Source organism: Oncorhynchus masou, chromosome 31 (genome assembly GCF_036934945.1).
Source record: "Oncorhynchus masou masou isolate Uvic2021 chromosome 31, UVic_Omas_1.1, whole genome shotgun sequence".
In the NCBI taxonomy this organism is placed as follows: domain Eukaryota; kingdom Metazoa; phylum Chordata; class Actinopteri; order Salmoniformes; family Salmonidae; genus Oncorhynchus; species Oncorhynchus masou.
This window is the reverse complement of record NC_088242.1, coordinates 25,465,731-25,484,420: the sequence shown is the minus strand read 5'-3', so window position 1 is coordinate 25,484,420 and position 18,690 is coordinate 25,465,731. Positions and strand designations below refer to the sequence as shown.

Below are 18,690 nucleotides of genomic sequence, written 5' to 3'. Positions count from 1 at the left end.
AGAATGGAGAAAGACCCATTGAAATCATTTAGAATGTATGTGTTGCCACCCTGGGATCATGAACTACCCATAAAGCATATTCAGAGCTCTTATTATTAAAAGGCATAAAATACCATCAAGATTTGAAAAATCGTGATATGATGTCACCAAGCCCTAGTGTGTGTGCATGCACGTGTCTGAGTGTGTATGTCCAGGTGTGTGTGCTCGTCGCTCTCCCCCTACCTGTGCTATTTGCAGCATCTCAGGGTTGAGGCGGTTGAGGTGTAACATGAATTCAGCCAGGCCGATGAGAGACAGCTGGATGGTGAACATCTTTCTGAAGGTCCAGTAGTCTGTAGCGTTGGGGAAGGTGTGTAACGCCCACTCCCTCAGCATGCTGCGAGGTACCATGTTCCCCTGCACCTCCTTCAGAATGTCACGAAGTACCTGGTCGGGACAGGGGAGGTTAGAGTCAGAGGGAGTGTGTCTGTGTGTTCCAGACAGTACCTGGTGGCTGGCCAGTGTGCCACTGGTCTGTACAGTAGCCAGACGGTCGTTGTATGTGTGTCTCCATGCGTATGTTCCAGACAGTACCTGGTGGCTGGCCTGTGTGCCTCTAGCCTGTACAGTAGCCAGGCGGTCGTAGTAGCGTGAGATGGGGTTGTCGTGCTCAATGCCTTTCTTGGCACAGCGTTGCTTATAGATCTCCACCAGAGACAGAGATGATGGGTTGTCCTCTACCAGACGCATCTGAGGAGACACAGCTACCACTCTGGGGACTGGAGAGATATGAAGGGGGAGAGTAAGCACAATTTAATAACATGGTAAACTGATTACACACATCCATACACTGTATACAACCTAACCTTGGAGGACGAGAGAGGGAGAGAGAAAGCCACCTCAATACAACATTGCAATACTAAACATCTACATTTTCCAAGGCAAAACAAGCCATCTTCATTTCAATACACTGTGTAAAGTAAACTAGTACACCCAACACTGCACAACAGGTCTACATATCTGACCTAAGATGTGTCAACACAAGAGGTAACACTAGGGTTACTAGAGGTTCAGAGGACAGAACCTGGAATGTAAATCACACCCACGGAAACATTTACATAACATGGTAAACCACCAACCGAACACATTTCACTTAGAGGGAATGAGTAGAGGGACCACAGAAGTCCACATTCCCTCTTAAACAACCCAATCAGTCGCTGAGAGGGAGAGTGGGCAAACATCTGGATGGAAGGAAAACTGGGGGAGGACAGGAAAGGAAATTGTGTATACAATGGGATTGTGAGAGAGAGCGAGCGAGTCTCCCATCCCCCTCTATTGTATAACCCATCTATCTAATTTACAATGAGTGTACAAAACATTAAGAACACCTGCTTTTTCCATGACAGACTGACCAGGTAAAAGCTATTATCCCTTATAGAAGTCACGTGTTAAATCCACTTCAGTGTAGATGAAGGAGAGGAGACGGGTTAAAGGATTTTTAAGGCTTGAGACATGAATTGTGCATGTGTGCCATTCAGAGGGTGAATGGGCAAGACAAGTTTTAAGTGCCTTTGCACATGGTATGGTAGTAGGTGCCAGGCGCATAGGTTTGAGTGTGTTGAGAACTGCAACGCTATTGGGTTTTTCACATGCAACAGTTTCCCTTGTTTAACAATAATGGTCCACCACCCAAAGAACATCCAGCCAACTTGACACAACTGTGGGAAGCATTGGAGTCAACATGGGCCAGTAGCCCTGTGGAATGCTTTCGACACCTTGTAGAGTCCAGGCCCCAATGAACTGACGCTGTTCTGACGGCAAAAGTGGTTGTGCAACTCAATATTGGGAAGGTGTTCCTAAAGTTTTGTATACTCAGTCTCTCTAAATGTCTATCCCATCTCTTCAGATCAGATGAAAGGAAAGACATGAGCCCTCTTATTCTATTTTGAAATGCACTTCTTTAGGTCATCAGACCAGAAGAATGTAGCCCCCCCATGAGGATGCCCTTGACCTCTGACCTGGAAGTGGTTCACCATAATACTGATAAATCAATCACCCAAAGGCAATTTAGATTCAATCTCCCAGCCAGCCTCCCGTGGGAATAACCTTGCATCTTATTTCATTCACTCACTGACATTCTCTGCCCTGACACATGTCGACAATTCACCTCAATTTCATTTCTCCCATTCCTCTCTCCTCTGCCATATTTTTCTTTAAAGAAAACCACATGTACAGTACAACTAAAGAGGTTGCTAGGATTTAAACATCACCCGCCTGCCTTATCGGACTGTATAGACATGCCCTTGGAAAAACAGTTTAGACTGAGCTACACTTGACATTTCTACTCACTCCTTGAATTCTCTATTCCTGGGTTGAGAGCCCAAGATACACAGAGAGGAGATTTTAGACTGCCTGTCAAAAAAACTGGCCTGCCAAGAAGAAAATGAGAGAAACAGACCTGTAGAATGATATATGAAAGAGCAGAGTCAGAGAGGAAAGGGAAGGAGAGACCAGACAGACCTGTAGAATGATAAATGAAAGAGCAGAGGACAGAAGGAGAGACCAGACAGACGTAAAACAATAGTCCAGAGTTGTCCCAGGAATAATGTGTCTCTTGGTGGTCTGAGACTAGAGACGGTGGAGAGAGCTAGCCCAGTGTGTGACATACCAGTAAAGAAGAGGTGTTTCTTGGTGGTCTGAGACTAGAGACGGTGGAGAGAGCTAGCCCAGTGTGTATCATACCAGTAAAGAAGAGGTGTCTCTTGATGGTCTGAGACTAGAGACTGTGGAGAGAGCTAGCCCAATGTGTGACATACCAGTAAAGAAGAGGTGTCTCTTGGTGGTTTGAGACTAGAGACGGTGGAGAGAGCTAGCCCAGTGTGTATCATACCAGTAAAGAAGAGGTGTCTCTTGGTGGTCTCCTTCCTCTTCTCCAGACAGGGGTTGAGCAGCCTCAGTAGCTGCAGGACCCTCTCCTCCCTGCGGGACTCAGTCAGACAGGCATCGTTCATCACCAAGTAGGGGTAGATCTTCCCATTGTGACCTCTGATGTAGAGACGTCGTGCTGCCGTGTTGTGTTTCTGGACTATCTCCACTCTGGGCATGAACCTGAAGGAAACGCGACACACAGTTAGTACCTGGAGGTAATGGATGTGTAACACTTGTGTGCACATACTTTCTATATAAACGTGCACCCTCCTCACCGTGCAATCTTGATGTAATAGTGTGTGGGTTTGGGCATGAGGAACTCCCCAGGGATCTCCACCTCGGCAGTCTGGGCTGAGAAGTTGCTAAGGAAGCGGCACTTCTCCTCGATTAGGAAGAACTTGGGCAGCTGCTTGGTCTTGGCCTCCAGGATCTTGATCCACTTCTTGAGCTTAGAGATGAGGTTGTGGAGCTTCATGGAGCCAGGCACGCTGAAGTCAAAGTCTGCATGGAGACAGATGACCAGCAGGAGGTTATTATTAAGTGGAGGTAGACAACCTGTTAGATTAGAAGGAAGCCAACACCAAAGCCTAGACTGACAACTATGAAATTCAAAGTTTGGGTCCAAATGGTTTATCTATTAAGGGTCAAAGAGAAATCAAAAATGGTCAGATTGACAGATGGAAATAAGGCAATAAGATAACTGACCAATGACAGCAAAGCTGAGACTGAAAAGAACCAATGCGAAAGAGGCAGAAATAAGCGCTTCGTTGCCATATCAACCAAAGTGCTGTACGTTTTCCACCCAGTCCCCCATGGAGCTAGTCTACTGATACAATCACAAGGGTGTACATTTCATATTCAAGACACAACTGACATTGTGCATATTCTTGGGAGGGAACGGTAGAACAAAAGGTGCAAGCAGAAAGGGAGCCACGGTGATGGCCCCAGGACATCTTTAGCAAACAGGTACAAACCTGCTCCATTATTACAAGCCTGTTGTGCTCTGCTTGTTGTCATGAAACCATGAAAGTGTATCAGAGAATGAAAGGCCTTGCCATTTCAAACCTCTTTCGGAGTGAACTCTTACACTTTAAAAAAAAAACTTTTAAATCCAATGTTCCTTCGTAGCATCCATTTTACCTGCTTGGTGTTTGCTAGCCTAGGGGAAACGGTGAATTAGGCTAGTCTTATTGAATTGCCAATGATTCAGCAGCATAAAAGTATATATAACCTACAAATAGAATACATGAACTGTGGCTGTCTTCATTTTACAAGAATTCATTACCATCTCAATTGTTTTATGATGTAAAAATAGGAAATAATAGGAGAGCTGAAAATATAACACATTGACACATTGGAGCTTGGCCATATAGTAGAATCTGAGTCAGAGCAGAAGTAAGGAGGAGGGCTATTTCAGCTCCTTTTTTCACTGACCGCTGATCAATCATCTCATGCTTCTGTGAACAACAAGCCCCCTTCTCTCTGATCCATAGTCTCCTAAAACAGCTACCTTCTCACTGACCGGAGACTGGAACACTAGGAGGCATGTAACTCTCCCTGTTTCACTGCCCTCTCCCTGCTCCCCCCCTCCCCCTCATAACCAGAGAACCACAGTGGTCGGTGGTCCGTCTCTATAAATAGCCCCTAGACTTTATCGCAGCAGCAGGAAGTCTCAGGTGAGTTATACTCAGTGGTTTGTTCAGCAATAGATGTAACGGCTGGATGGCCACTGGTTGGCTGTCTGGACCTCAGAGCCAATCAGTCTCATACAACAACAGCGGTGCAGAAGGCTACTGGTGTGATTGTGTGTTGAACTGCTATATTTGTTATTGATAAAAATAGAAAATGTTTAGAGTCCGGTAGATTCAGTGCAGGGAGACTTATTCCTGTATGTTCACCTGCACAACCCATCAGACAAAATCCTATCCGAGTGTTTCTCATAGCCAAGTAAAATGTCCTTTTACAGAAAAGTTATTTCAGTGTGAAAATTGTTTGAAAAACTCAAGAGCATTCACATGCCATGTGGCCAATGTACTGTACTTTGAGAGCCTGACAGAGAAAGGTGAAAATATTGTAGCTGAAAACATGCGCTGGCTGCTGTGAACAGTGAAGTTATTTAAAATATTTTTTTCCAGGGATCTGACAAGCAGAGAGCTTTGGAGTGAATCCATTTAGAAAACAGTACCTCGTGCAAAGAGCATTCCCCATAATTGGATTTGAATGCCTGCCCCCCCCAGTCCCCTCTGACTAATGTTATGTGTGCGCACATAAACACAGATTTTCCGGCCCACAAACCCAGGGAAAGCGAGGGAGGGAGCGGGTAACGCAGCGAGGTTGGCTGCTCGGCAGCAGCAGAAGTGCGGGGCTGTAAACCCTGTTTGTTCCGCTCCGGAGGCTTGTCGGGTTTCTCTGCGGCGCTCGGTTGGCGTGGGTACAGCTGGGGAGCGACGGCAGGCACCCTGTGAGTCGGAGCTCCGGTGACGCCTGGCCGAGCCAACACAGCTGGCACCCAGTACCCACACATCTGGTAACATGAATGAATGCCACACGCTCCCCTTCTACTGCTTTCCATCTCTCTCATAGGCTCGTGTTCCTAATTTTCAATTTCTCCATTACTCTATTTTATTTTCATTCTCTCGCTCTCTATTCTCTGGCCCCCTCTCCCTCTCCAGTCAACATGCAGTACCTTAGCCAGACACATTAGCTCAGCTAGCCTCTCCAGTCTGGTGGAGGGGAAAACAGAAGTGGAAAAGAGGGGGAACAGAGGGAGGCCAGAGAATGAGCAGCTCTGTGTGTGTGTACTCAGTCATACAGTGTTGAGAAGAGAGCCAGAGGAGAGAAAGGAGAGTTGTGTGGATACAGGGAAGGAGTTGGAGGTTGCAGCAGAGATTCTTAGTTTAAACCAGTGGCCAGGGAACTGAACTGTGGTTAAACCTGGGGGTTAACGTACTATTTTTTTATTTTTTATTTTTTTAGAAATGTCTCGACGTGGGCCAGTCTGCACCTGTCTGTCTGTTGCATTCCTAAGTAGAATATAAATAAATACTCAGGAGGATGAGGGTCTGTCTCATGGGTCGCTGACTAACATGCACAAATACATGCATACGAGAGATAAACGGACCGCTTCATGATTCAAATTAACTTCTGCATAACAGTTTCCAAGGTATTGTTATGAAAGCAATATGTGGTAGGCTGATGATTTGAGTTACAACAGTTGCTGAGGTCAAATACAAAGGCCACAATAAAAAGTCTGCAGTTTTTCAATAGTTTCTCTTACTGCTATTAAACATCCTTCAGTTCAAACTGAACTTTCATTGGAGCTGCAGTACCAGTAAGCACCGTTTTGATCTTCTCCACATGCTGTGCCTGTATGTACCCAAATGACCGCTAAACAGGCCTGGAGGGCAAGTCAGTGGGTTGGATTAGCAGAGCTGTGTAATGCCTGTGTAATCAACACCCCAAACCAGCCCAGCAAACACGCACACACATACGTCAGCCCTCCATTAAATCAAATCATCTGGTTCAGAAGCCCCAATTACGTTCCGGAACACCACTGTTCTGTTGTTTCTGCCTGGTGAAAAATAACCCTGGCCTGCTGATGCACACAGCGTGGCTACATCTGGCAGCTTGGTTATGTCTGGCTATGGCTAGAATGAGACGGAGCACTGCATAAGGAATAGGGGGTGATTTGAGATTTACCCCTACACTCCTATGGGTCAACACTGTTAGTAAGATTCCAAAAGTGAGTTATATTTCTTAAAAATAAAATCAATAATAGGGAAATAATGAACCTCACAGAAGTAACAAACTACATGAGGTTAGAGCCGTGTGTACCTGTGGTGAACTGTCCCTTCATCTTCTGGAAGACCGGGTCCTGAGCGGTGGCCTGGGCTCGGCGGGCGAGCGACTCGGACGCCGCGCTGGAGAACATGGTGGAAACGTTGGAGACGTTCTCCAGCCCCACGCCAAAAGTGCTCACCAGCTTCTTGACGAAGTTCAGCGTGTGCGGCGTGATCTTGGCGTCCGACACGGCACCGCTCTTCTCGAACGCCACCGAGTAGCACTTAAACAGACCCTGCTGGAGCTGTCTCAGGACCTGGATGGGAAGGGGGGAGGAAGATATTGATCATGAACATGTATAATACACCGTTTCTGACCCTAAAAATGCTGATAATGAGCAAAATATGCCACCCACAAGCTCACCATACCCCCCTAATCCACCAACCCTCCCTCCTTTTCCAATAGTCCCCCCCCTACTGAAAACTCCTCTCCCCAGGCGAGGTTGGTCCCACGGTGTTCCTCTGTCCAGGTTTAACCAATGGAACGGACTGCAGCGCTGTGCCTTCTGTGAGCCCCGAGCACAGACACTACTACCCCCTCTCCCACACAGCATGGCTAAAGCACTTTGCAGCACCGGCGAGTTGCATTTGGAAGCTTGTATTATGTCAGCGCTCTCCCGGTTTATAGAAACCAGTCAAGGTTTCTATAGGGGCGTAGGATATAGTGTTCTAGATGAGGGAGTGATTCCAGAGGTGGGTGCTGAAAGTGTTTCAGGAAAAAGACGTTAATCCTCTGTGTAAATGTTGCGTTCACTGACAGTCACCTCCATTTTCCAGTCTGTAAGCTCGCTGTGTTGGAGGTTGGATGGAAAAGTCGCAGTTTAGCGTCGCCATGTCAGAAACATGACAGAGCCCTTCCTTCAACAGGGCTTCAGACTACTCAGGTAGAGAGGAGCACCGGACTGAACAGATGTGGCTAATGGTAGTGGTGGAAAATAGGAGAACAGATGAGTGCCTGGGTGTGTAGGAGGACAGGGAATGGGCAGCTCTGTGTACTCAGTCATACAGCATTGACAAGAGAGCCAGAGGAGAGAAGGGAGAGTTGTGTGGATACAGGGAAGGAGTTGGAAGTTGATGCAGAGTTCTCTTGTTTAAACCAGTGGCCAGGGAACTAAACAGTGGTTAAACCTGGGGGTTAACATACTATTTCTACAAAGAATCTGAATTTGTTTAGAAATGTCTCTACGGGGGCCAGTCTGCACCGGTATTTCCGTTGCATTCCTGAGTAGAATATAAATAAATACTCAGGAGGATGAAGGATTCATGAGTCGCTGACTAACACAGACCTCTAACACACACACACACACACCCTCTCACCGCCATCCCAGGTGACCAGGTGCCCCTGCCTCACCTCTTCGTGCCAGTTCTCTCTGAACCAGACCATCTGGTCCACAATGCCCTCCAGAGAGGACAGCAGGGTGGGGTGCAGCTCTCGCTGCATGTGCATGATCCTGCTGCAGCGCCACATAGGCGCCGTGGCCCTAATGGGGCCCGGGTCAGACGCCGAGTGGGTCTGGGCCCCCACCGAACTGGGCTGCTGCTGGCCCGAGTCTAGAGACGAGAGGAGGAAGAGAGAAAAACGAGGTGTGAAGACAGTAGAGGCAGAATCGAGGGGTAGTGATGTGAGAAAGATGAGAGAGAAGAGAAAAGGAGAGAGAGTGTAGATAAAAGAAAAGGCATTAGTAAGCAAAAAGACAATGAGTTCTAAAATGCACTTCAAAGCATGCAAAACAAAGTCATAGCTTTGTTTGATAAACGCTTTTCTTTAAGAAGTCAGTGAGCTAGAACACTCCTGTATCTACAAGGTGAATACATAAATACGCTACTCAACACTAGCGCCGCTTTTAAACACAGTCATACCCTTCGTGTCCAAAAGGGGACGTAACATCACCTTTAATGTTCAAACCGTGGTGAAATCGGCACGCACACAACTTACCGCTCTTGTAGCGTTCCCTCTGTTCGATCTTGAGCGTCAGGTAGAGGGTGCGGATGGGGAAGTAGACTGCCTGGGGGTACACTCGTCCCACCTAGCAGACAGCAGGGGGGCGGGTCAGATTACCATTCAAAGAAGAAGCTACCCTCAGAGATCTCATTGCACAGGAGAGGAGTGTACGCTGCAGAGAATCCCAAAGAATATCCAACATTGATACACATTACAGAGCTGCTTGTAGGGTAATGGAGATATGATATGAAACCCTGGAGGGTATTTCAGGTTCCAACAACTCTGTGGTTAAATTTAGAGGGTTGCCTTGGCCTAGACTGCTATAGACTGACCTAAGTTCAGCGGCATTAACTTTATCCGCAAATTAACTATACACTCCATAATCTACATTTCTACAGACGTCATCAAGACACCTCAGAAAACCAAACACGATTTGACACAAACAATCCAGGGAATAAACAGGATGGATGTAAGAGTTTGACAGGTGGACGGCCATAGGTGTGAGCTCAGCACCTTTTGCTAGGTGGGAGATAGAACGTCGATCAACTCAACACACGGGAGTTATGCACAGTGACAGTGAGGCCTTGATGACAGAGACAACAAGGTGTTTGAGCCCAGACCACAGCTCCTCTCAGGCCCCATTAGACTGACACCCTACACCCCTGTTCCCCTACCCTGCTGACAGACCCTGCTGACAGAGGGGTGAGGAATAACCTATAGGTGTAAAGAGACACCTCACTAACCCTGGCTCAGCCTCCCATTAACAGTACAGAGGAGCACAGAGGGAGGGCTATGCTGGGTGATGGAGAGGAGGATGGAGGGGGGGTGGAGGGATGGATAGATAAGTGGCAGCTTAGCAGGGCATTAAAGATGAGGCAAAAGGAGAGAAAGGAGGAGGAGCGTAAGGAGAGATCAGGCTCTTAATGGGTGATGAAGGATGCTATATTTTGGAGGGGGATTAGATTCGCTGTAGGACTGTTAACGCTGTGATTCATCTCTCCTCTGCTCCTCAGGGTTAACCTTCATTAATATTTCACTGTCTGTTTTTAAAGTATCCCGCCGTGGGCCCGCCGCCCACAACACTAAATTATTCAGCGTCGCTAAGATAAAGGCGTCCATCCATTAAAAGGTGCTTTCCTGCTTTTCTCTTTTACAGACAGTCAACCTTTTACCCTTCACCCATCATATGGCGAGAAGGAAGGCAGACGGCGACAAAATGCTTCACCCATCCATTCCCCAAATACCAAACTGCAAAAGCCATTCATAAAGCTCTCCATGATCTCTCCATTACCTTAATAGGCTACAAAAAGGTTGAGAAACCCTGATTTAATAACTAAACAAACCATATTTATATCCCATTAAGCACATGATGTGGGCTTGTCTTACTCGCCTTAGAATAGCGTGTTTCCACTTCACGTGAGAGATTATCTATAAATCTCTTCGCTCCCTCTTCTCCCACCCTCGCTGTCTCTTCTCTCCCATTTCCCACTCTACTGGGTGGATAAGGGGTGTTTGATGTAGCCAAATAGTCTTTGAAGTTCCCACCTCTCAATTGCTGGGAAATAATACTCCATTAACAGAAAGCAAATTAGTCCCTTACTTTATTTGTCAGCTCTGTTCCTGCACTGCGGATGAGTTTGAGATTAACTTAATATTCATTCCTTCAATAAATAATTGAAAAGGGCTCACTGGAGGAAGGGGAAGCCAATACATGAGGAGAGGAATCTGAATGGTTAATTTGATAAATAGAAAGTGCTGGAGAGAGGCCACTCTGGCACTGAGTGCTGTTAATCCATCTCGATTAGGCTGACGTGCCTGCACACACACACACACACACACACACACACACACACACACACACACACACACACCTGTCCACTCAGTATTTACAGACAGACAGACAGATGCAAGGCCAGATACAGATGGGGGAAACATTTACATTTAGGAGAGGAGGATAGGTGGACTGAGTGCTTGTAGTACAGAAAGGTCCTTAGCTTGTCCGTCCCTGGTACAGGAAAGTTGAGAAACAAAATAAAAAAACAAGGACCAAGGCAATTTTTATAGAATTAAAATATGAAGAGTGCCTTGGTGCTCCTTGTTTTTTGTTGTTGACCAATTAACCCTTTGGTGCTCTTTGGCAATCTAATAAGACCTATGGAGCAGCAATGCTTCCCTTCCTTTTTTCTACTCTAGAATTTTAACGGGCTGTGCTGTAGACAGATGGGCTTATTCTATGGACGGGAGGTGGGTACAGGCGTAGAATTACATATTACAACTTCATTGAATTGGATCTCTGTGGGTACGGGTGTTGTGAGTGGTCACAGGTGTGCTGTAGATACACAGGTTGACTGACGTACCTGGCTGATGAGGTTGAGCAGGGGTTTGCCCTCTGACCCCACCAGGCAGGTCAGGAGCTGTGGTATCCATGCCAACCACTGGATGGGCGGCACCCCGATGCAGTACTTGTCCACAGCATCCGCCAGGGTGTTCTTGTCATCAAAGCTCAGGAGCCACAGCACCTGGGAATGGTGGGCAGGAGAGAGAACAGTGACACCGTTAGAGGGAGGTTGCTGGCGAGCTCAGGCAGCATGGACACAAATTACATCAACATTTCAAATGGTGACTAAAGGGCTTAATTGCCTGTAATATCATCACCAGACCATCTCTGGAGCTCAGATCAGAGGCACACATGAACAGTGAGAGGGAGGTTGCGTTCCTGGCAAGCTTTAGCCGCTTTGAGAAGGGGAGGAGTGGGTCACAGAGCAGGTGAACTCCCTCCTGGGGGGGCTGTTGATGGAGACATTAACCCCCCCCACCCCCTATCAGCCAGCCAGCTAGGCCACACAGCTTGTGTATAATTACTGATAATCACTGGACATCTCTGCTCATCCATCAGGCTCTAAACGCTGCCAGGACCAGACCCAAGATGTGTCCCAAACAGAAAGCTATTCCCTATATAGTGCACTACTTTTGAAAAGTAGTGCACTATATAGGGAGCCATTTGGGACACATCCCCGGTTACCGAGCCCCGGCCAGCCATCTCCTCTCTCCATACAATAGCAAGGGCAACATACACACCACCCCCACTCCCTTGTGTGAGAGTGCACTGTTTAATGTTCTCCCCCCAGAAACACCAGCCCAGAGGAAATGGAAGCTAATGGCCCTGATTATTTCTGTAAGAGCTGATTATAGTACTTGTGTGACGGCCAATATTCACAGCTAATACTGGAGAGGGAGAGACTTTTGTCCCGTTTCTCATTTTTACTACAGGTGAAAGAGTCAGGGGATCGTCATGTTAATGATGCCCTACTGCCCATTTAGTGTTTTCTATGCTGCTGTCAAATGTCCACCATCACACAAGAAGGATCCAATTACAGCATCTTACCTGGACATATTTCTACAACACAGAGCAGAAGATTCAACAACCCCCTGTAATAGCTTTGCTGTAGGACTATTAGCTACAACTGTCCATCGCCATTTCTGGTACCACAGTCAGCTAGGTCATGACCTCCAGAGAGCGCATCAAAGGATCAGAGTGTATACTACTGATTGGTCTGGTTGTTGGTGATGGTCAGTCTGAAGCAGAGGGGGAATTGGGGTGGCTGGTGAACTTGTATTCAGTCATTTTAGAGTGCAGCATGAGATTGACCCTCTAGAGCAGGTTTCCCCAACTGGCATACCAATATTTTCTGTGGTTCATTTTATTTGACTGCCAGGTTTCCTGAGAATTAATGAAAATATATAGTGTAGAAAACATTAAGGACACCTCCCTAATAATGAGTTGCCCCCCCCCCCCCACCCACCCACCCCAGTTTAACCTGTACCCTCCCCTTTATCTACACAGATTAAAGTGGATTTAACAAGTGACATTGACAAGGGATCATAGCTTTAACATGCATTCATCTGGTCTGTTTCCTTAAATGTTTTGTACACTTAGTGTGTGCATGCATACATGCATACATGCATACATACAGTGCCTTGCGAAAGTATTCGGCCCCCTTGAACTTTGCGACCTTTTGCCACATTTCAGGCTTCAAACACAAAGATATAAAACTATTTTTTTGTGAAGAATCAACAACAAGTGGGACACAATCATGAAGTGGAACGACATTTATTGGATATTTCAAACTTTTTTAACAAATCAAAAACTGAAAAATTGGGCGTGCAAAATTATTCAGCCCCCTTAAGTTAATACTTTGTAGCGCCACCTTTTGCTGCGATTACAGCTGTAAGTCGCTTGGGGTATGTCTATCAGTTTTGCACATCGAGAGACTGACATTTTTTTCCCATTCCTCCTTGCAAAACAGCTCGAGCTCAGTGAGGTTGGATGGAGAGCATTTGTGAACAGCAGTTTTCAGTTCTTTCCACAGATTCTTGATTGGATTCAGGTCTGGACTTTGACTTGGCCATTCTAACACCTGGATATGTTTATTTTTGAACCATTCCATTGTAGATTTTGCTTTATGTTTTGGATCATTGTCTTGTTGGAAGACAAATCTCTGTCCCAGTCTCAGGTCTTTTGCAGACTCCATCAGGTTCTCTTCCAGAATGGTCCTGTATTTGGCTCCATCCATCTTCCCATCAATTTTAACCATCTTCCCTGTCCCTGCTGAAGAAAAGCAGGCCCGAACCATGATGCTGCCACCACCATGTTTGACAGTGGAGATGGTGTGTTCAGGGTGATGAGCTGTGTTGCTTTTACGCCAAACATAACGTTTTGCATTGTTGCCAAAAAGTTCAATTTTGGTTTCATCTGACCAGAGCACCTTCTTCCACATGTTTGGTGTGTCTCCCAGGTGGCTTGTGGCAAACTTTAAACAACACTTTTTATGGATATCTTTAAGAAATGGCTTTCTTCTTGCCACTCTTCCATAAAGGCCAGATTTGTGCAATATACGACTAATTGTTGTCCTATGGACAGAGTCTCCCACCTCAGCTGTAGATCTCTGCAGTTCATCCAGAGTGATCATGGGCCTCTTGGCTGCATCTCTGATCAGTCTTCTCCTTGTATGAGCTGAAAGTTTAGAGGGACGGCCAGGTCTTGGTAGATTTGCAGTGGTCTGATACTCCTTCCATTTCAATATTATCGCTTGCACAGTGCTCCTTGGAATGTTTAAAGCTTGGGAAATCTTTTTGTATCCAAATCCGGCTTTAAACATCTTTACAACAGTATCTCGGACCTGCCTGGTGTGTTCCTTGTTCTTCATGATGCTTTCTGCGCTTTTAACGGACCTCTGAGACTATCACAGTGCAGGTGCATTTATACGGAGACTTGATTACACACAGGTGGATTGTATTTATCATCATTAGTCATTTAGGTCAACATTGGATCATTCAGAGATCCTCACTGAACTTCTGGAGAGAGTTTGCTGCACTGAAAGTAAAGGGGCTGAATAATTTTGCACGCCCAATTTTTCAGTTTTTGATTTGTTAAAAAAGTTTGAAATATCCAATAAATGTCGTTCCACTTCATGATTGTGTCCCACTTGTTGTTGATTCTTCACAAAAAAATACAGTTTTATATCTTTATGTTTGAAGCCTGAAATGTGGCAAAAGGTCGCAAAGTTCAAGGGGGCCGAATACTTTCGCGAGGCACTGTACATACATACATACATACATACATACATACAACAAAAATAACAACATGTAAAGGGTAGGCAACACATCTTCCACCCTGATCCTCAACACAGGGCCCCCTCAGGGGGTGTGTGCGTAGTCCCCTCCTGTACTCCCTGTTAACCCACGGGTGCGTGGCCAAGAAGGACTCCAACACCATCATTAAGTTTGTAGATGACAACGATGGTAGCCCTGATCAGACAACGATGGGACGGCCTATAGGTAGGTCAGAGACCTGGCCGCATGGTGCTTGGACAACCACTTCTCCCTCAATGTGAGCAAGACAAAAGGAGCTGATCGTGGACAACAGGAAAAGGAGGGCAGAACACGCCCCCACTCACAGCAACGGGGCTGTAGTGGAGCGGGTCGAGAGCTTCAAGTTCCTTGGTGTCCACCTCATCAACAAACTATCATGGTCCAAAGACACCAGGACAGTCGTGAAGAGGGCACGACAACTCCTATTCCCCCTCAGGAGACTGAATTTGGCATGGGCATCCTCAAAAAAGTTCTACAGCTGCACCACCGAGAGCATCCTGACCGGTTGCATCACCGCCCACTATGGCAACTGCTCAGCATTCAACCATAACGTGCTACAGAGGGTAGTGCGTAGGGCCCAGTACGTCACTGGGGCCAAGCTTCCTGACAGCTATAACAGGCCACATGGTGGCGGTGGGGTTATGGTATGGGCAGGCATATGCTACGGATAACAAACACAATTGCATTTTTTTTCTATGGCAATTTGAATGCACAGAGGTACCGTGACGAGATCCTGAAGCCCATTGTCGTGCCATTCATCCGCCGCCATCAGCTCATCTTTCAGCATGATAATGCATGGCTCCATGTTGCAAGGATCTGTACACAATTCCTGGAAGCTGGAAATGTCCCAGTTCTTCCACGGCTTGCATACTCAGACATGTCACCTATTGAGCATGTTCGGAATGCTCTGGATCGACGTGTACGACATGTTCCAGTTCCCACCAATAGAGGAGCCATTGAAGAGGATTGGGACAACATACTAAAATCAACAGCCTGTTCAACTCTATGTAAAGGAAGTGTGTCGCACTGCATGAGGTAAATGGTGTTCACAGCAGATACTGACTGGTTTTCTGATCCATGCCAAACTTATTTTTTTTAAGGCATCTGTGGTCATTCCCAGTCATGTGAAATCGATAGATTAGGGCCTAATGAATTCATTTCAAATGAATGATTTCCAAATACTAAAATTGTTGCATGTTGGAGGGCAAATCCGCTCTAAGTTCCAAAATATTCCCACGCATAATAGAGAGACACATGTACTCATACACACAAATGTATGCAAGGTTAGAAATTATTACATTTTAGACAAATATTATATCTGTTGTTTCGGTTTCTGGCAGTCAATTTGCAGTCGACAAATTATTTGTTGATATGTTCCGACCCCCTGACCATCAACTCAAGAAAAATAATTGTCCTCAGACCGAATCATCTAGTTGATAATCCCTTCCTTAGAGAAAAGGAGACTATAGTAGTGATTGGTGGTGAAGAATAGATGGTGTTTCTTTGACATAGGTGCGCCACGCAAACAATCAGAAAGAGGAAGTGCTTTCTCTAAATACCCCATTTCGAGAACCTAGTTACAGCCCAGTGGAGTCTAAATGATGTCTAAATGAAAATAACTCCTACACACTGAAAACCATTTGTGGGTTTAAGTTCACACGTGCGTTCCTGTTCATCCGTGTGAGAGACCTTCACAGGTGAAGTTGCAAGGCAAGCAAATAAACGTACCTCTAGCATTTTCACCATTTGTGATCCATAATATTAGCAGTTGCTTACACCAAATGATGGCATGCTAGAGCCATGTACTTCACAGAAGCTGGAAGGTTACTAGTAGCTGTTCCTCATGAGGCATAGAACTCCAGCTCATCTATATGTGCTTGGATCACACGAGCAGAACTCCATCTCTAACCCACCTTGGCCAGGTACTTGCGTGACTTGCTCTCGTTCTGATGACGGCAGGCATGCAAGTAGCAGGTGAGGGCGGAGACACCCAGGTGCAGCTGGCGCTCCTTAACGAAGATGTTCTCCAGGTAGTCCCCCCACATGGCCCAGGCCTTCACCAGGACATCATGCATCTGGACCGCTGCCGAGAACGCCTTGTTGGCCTCCTCTGACCTGGAGAGGGGGAGTAATGAAGAGTGAGTAAGGGAGAATAGAAGAGAAAGAGGGGGGGGGAATTTTTTTTTTTTGGGGGGGGGGAGATAAGGAGAAAGAGGGGGATGGGGATATGGAGAGGAAGAGAGAATAGAGGGGAGAGTACATTGAGAGAGAATAGAGGGGATGAAGGATGTAGCAAAATGGAGATTGGGAAAGGGTAGAGTACGGCAGAGAGCGAGGATAGTGTTAAAATTATATTTAGAATATGTATATCAATAGTGATCAGTTTCCCCTCATCGACAAGGCTCTCCTCCCATTATTACAGCTAGCGCTAGAGAGTAACATGACTACATCAGTGAAGGTCTAGAGCGTTTAATGTTGTGGAGTATGTCAGAGCCAACCACACAGTATTACAGCAGCTTAACAGCGTCGCAACATTTCATCAACGTCACAAAGCAGGTAATGGCTCCGTATACTGGAATAAACTTTAACCCAGAAGAGGATTCTTGATCCTGCTTTCAGAATCTGGAACTCACGGCTCAAGTGTTCAGCTCCAATTTATAGCTGAAAATACCAAGAAGAGCGAGGGAGACCGACAAGGTGGAACCTGGCAGAGACCTACGTTTGAATGTTGTTTATGCTGATGGTGAAAAATATGTACAGTCAACCGCTTTCAACGCATCCTCCTCCCACCTAAGACATAAAACATTTGAATAATTTTACAACCAATTCAGGACTTGATTAAGGAATAAGGGGCAAGGCACCCCATAAAAAAATAAACATCTGCCCCTTAGTCAAAATAAAAACACTTGTCTAAACAAAACAAGAGCGCAACAGGACTTAGTCAAACAACCTTTCCCCACCATTTTGGGAGAGGTTTCAAACAGCGAGGAGAAAGCACACCTGCTTTAAAATGGCTCGCGGGCCAATCAATTATAAAGGGTTACTATAACAACATATTTGGCATTGCCATAAAGGAACATGGAGGCTGATTGCTGTGGGAGTCTAAACCAGGCCCCTCCAGACATACTTTATGTGCTCGTCACATTGGCCGTGTCAAAGTACATAAACAGTTTCTCCTCAGCGGGAGTGGAGTAGAGGGGGAGAAACGCCCAGTGTCAAGTCACACACAGATACACCACTTAACTGTACGCCCCAACTATCTACCCCAGGCCCAAACCCCAGGCACAAAGCGGTTCATACTCCCGCAGAGTGAGTGTGTGTGTGTGTGTGTGTATGTGTGTGTGTGTTTGTAATGACTGCGTTGGGTCCCTACTGCTGAGGTTAGGCTAAGTTCTGCTGATACCAGAGATTCCAGTAAATTGCCAGCGAGTTAATTATTTGGGCGCGGATATTTAATAAGCTATCCCCCATTTTTATTTCACCCCCACGGGGAGCCGTCATGTCAGGGCTGATGAGGAGAGTGGGCACTGAAGGGTGAGGGGGAAAGTGGGTTGTGTGTGGATGTGTGATTTGGGAAGGGCATAGAGAGGGTTGTGTGTGTGTGTGTGTGTGCATGTTTATTTGTGTTTGCGGGTATGTGAGATTGGGGAAGGGAACAGAGGCATGTGTGTTTGCTCTGCAGGCACTCCCTGCAGTGAGAACGTAGTGTAGACACAGGCGTGTGTGTGTTTGCTCTGCAGGCACCCCCTGCAGTGAGAACGTAGTGTAGACACGGCTGTATGTGTGTGTTTGCTCTGCAGGCACCCCCTGCAGTGAGAACGTAGTGTAGACACGGGTGTATGTGTGTGTTTGCTTTGCAGGCACCCCCTGCAGCGAGAACGTAGTGTAGACACGGGTGTGTGTTGAGGACACGGGTAGAAATAAGAGTATGAGATTAGAACCTGAGTCCGTCACCAAGTCAACCTGAAGAGCTCATTCATACAGTCAGACAGTCATACAGTCAGACAGTCATACACTCAGACAGTCATACATCACTTGTAAGTGTCTAGAGGAGTACATACTTGTTGATCTGAGCCAGGAACATGCCTTTGAGAGCGTAGAACTCAGCGGTCATCTCCTTGGTGAAGTACTTCAGGTTGGTTGACTCTATCACCTCCAGACCCTGCAGAGGGAGATGAAAACAAACTTGTTCACCAAATATACTCAGTCACTATTTGGAAAGTGAATTTCAATTAGTGTTCTTTCATCATTTAAGATCATGTATTTCAAAAGGCATTCAATGGGGTTTTTAAAAATGGGGGATAAAGATTTCAGACGGGGGAACATTTATCAGATAAAAAAAAGTCTTAT

General features: G+C 46.2%; 1 protein-coding gene across 6 annotated transcripts in view; it reads right to left on the bottom strand.

Moving 5' to 3' along the window:
- trrap (transformation/transcription domain-associated protein) overlaps window positions 1-18,690 on the bottom strand; it is an 83,706-nt gene that overhangs the window by 5,412 nt on the left and 59,604 nt on the right. For all 6 annotated transcript variants that reach the window (XM_064950469.1, XM_064950472.1, XM_064950471.1 and 3 more), the window contains 10 exons: window positions 18,402-18,502; window positions 16,254-16,455; window positions 11,046-11,207; window positions 8,683-8,773; window positions 8,098-8,297; window positions 6,742-7,003; window positions 3,183-3,408; window positions 2,870-3,087; window positions 574-758; window positions 223-426 (listed from right to left, as the gene is read on the bottom strand). In XM_064950469.1, the coding sequence (XP_064806541.1) occupies window positions 223-426; window positions 574-758; window positions 2,870-3,087; window positions 3,183-3,408; window positions 6,742-7,003; window positions 8,098-8,297; window positions 8,683-8,773; window positions 11,046-11,207; window positions 16,254-16,455; window positions 18,402-18,502 (1,851 nt within the window). The remainder of the gene's footprint in view (window positions 1-222; window positions 427-573; window positions 759-2,869; window positions 3,088-3,182; window positions 3,409-6,741; window positions 7,004-8,097; window positions 8,298-8,682; window positions 8,774-11,045; window positions 11,208-16,253; window positions 16,456-18,401; window positions 18,503-18,690) is intronic.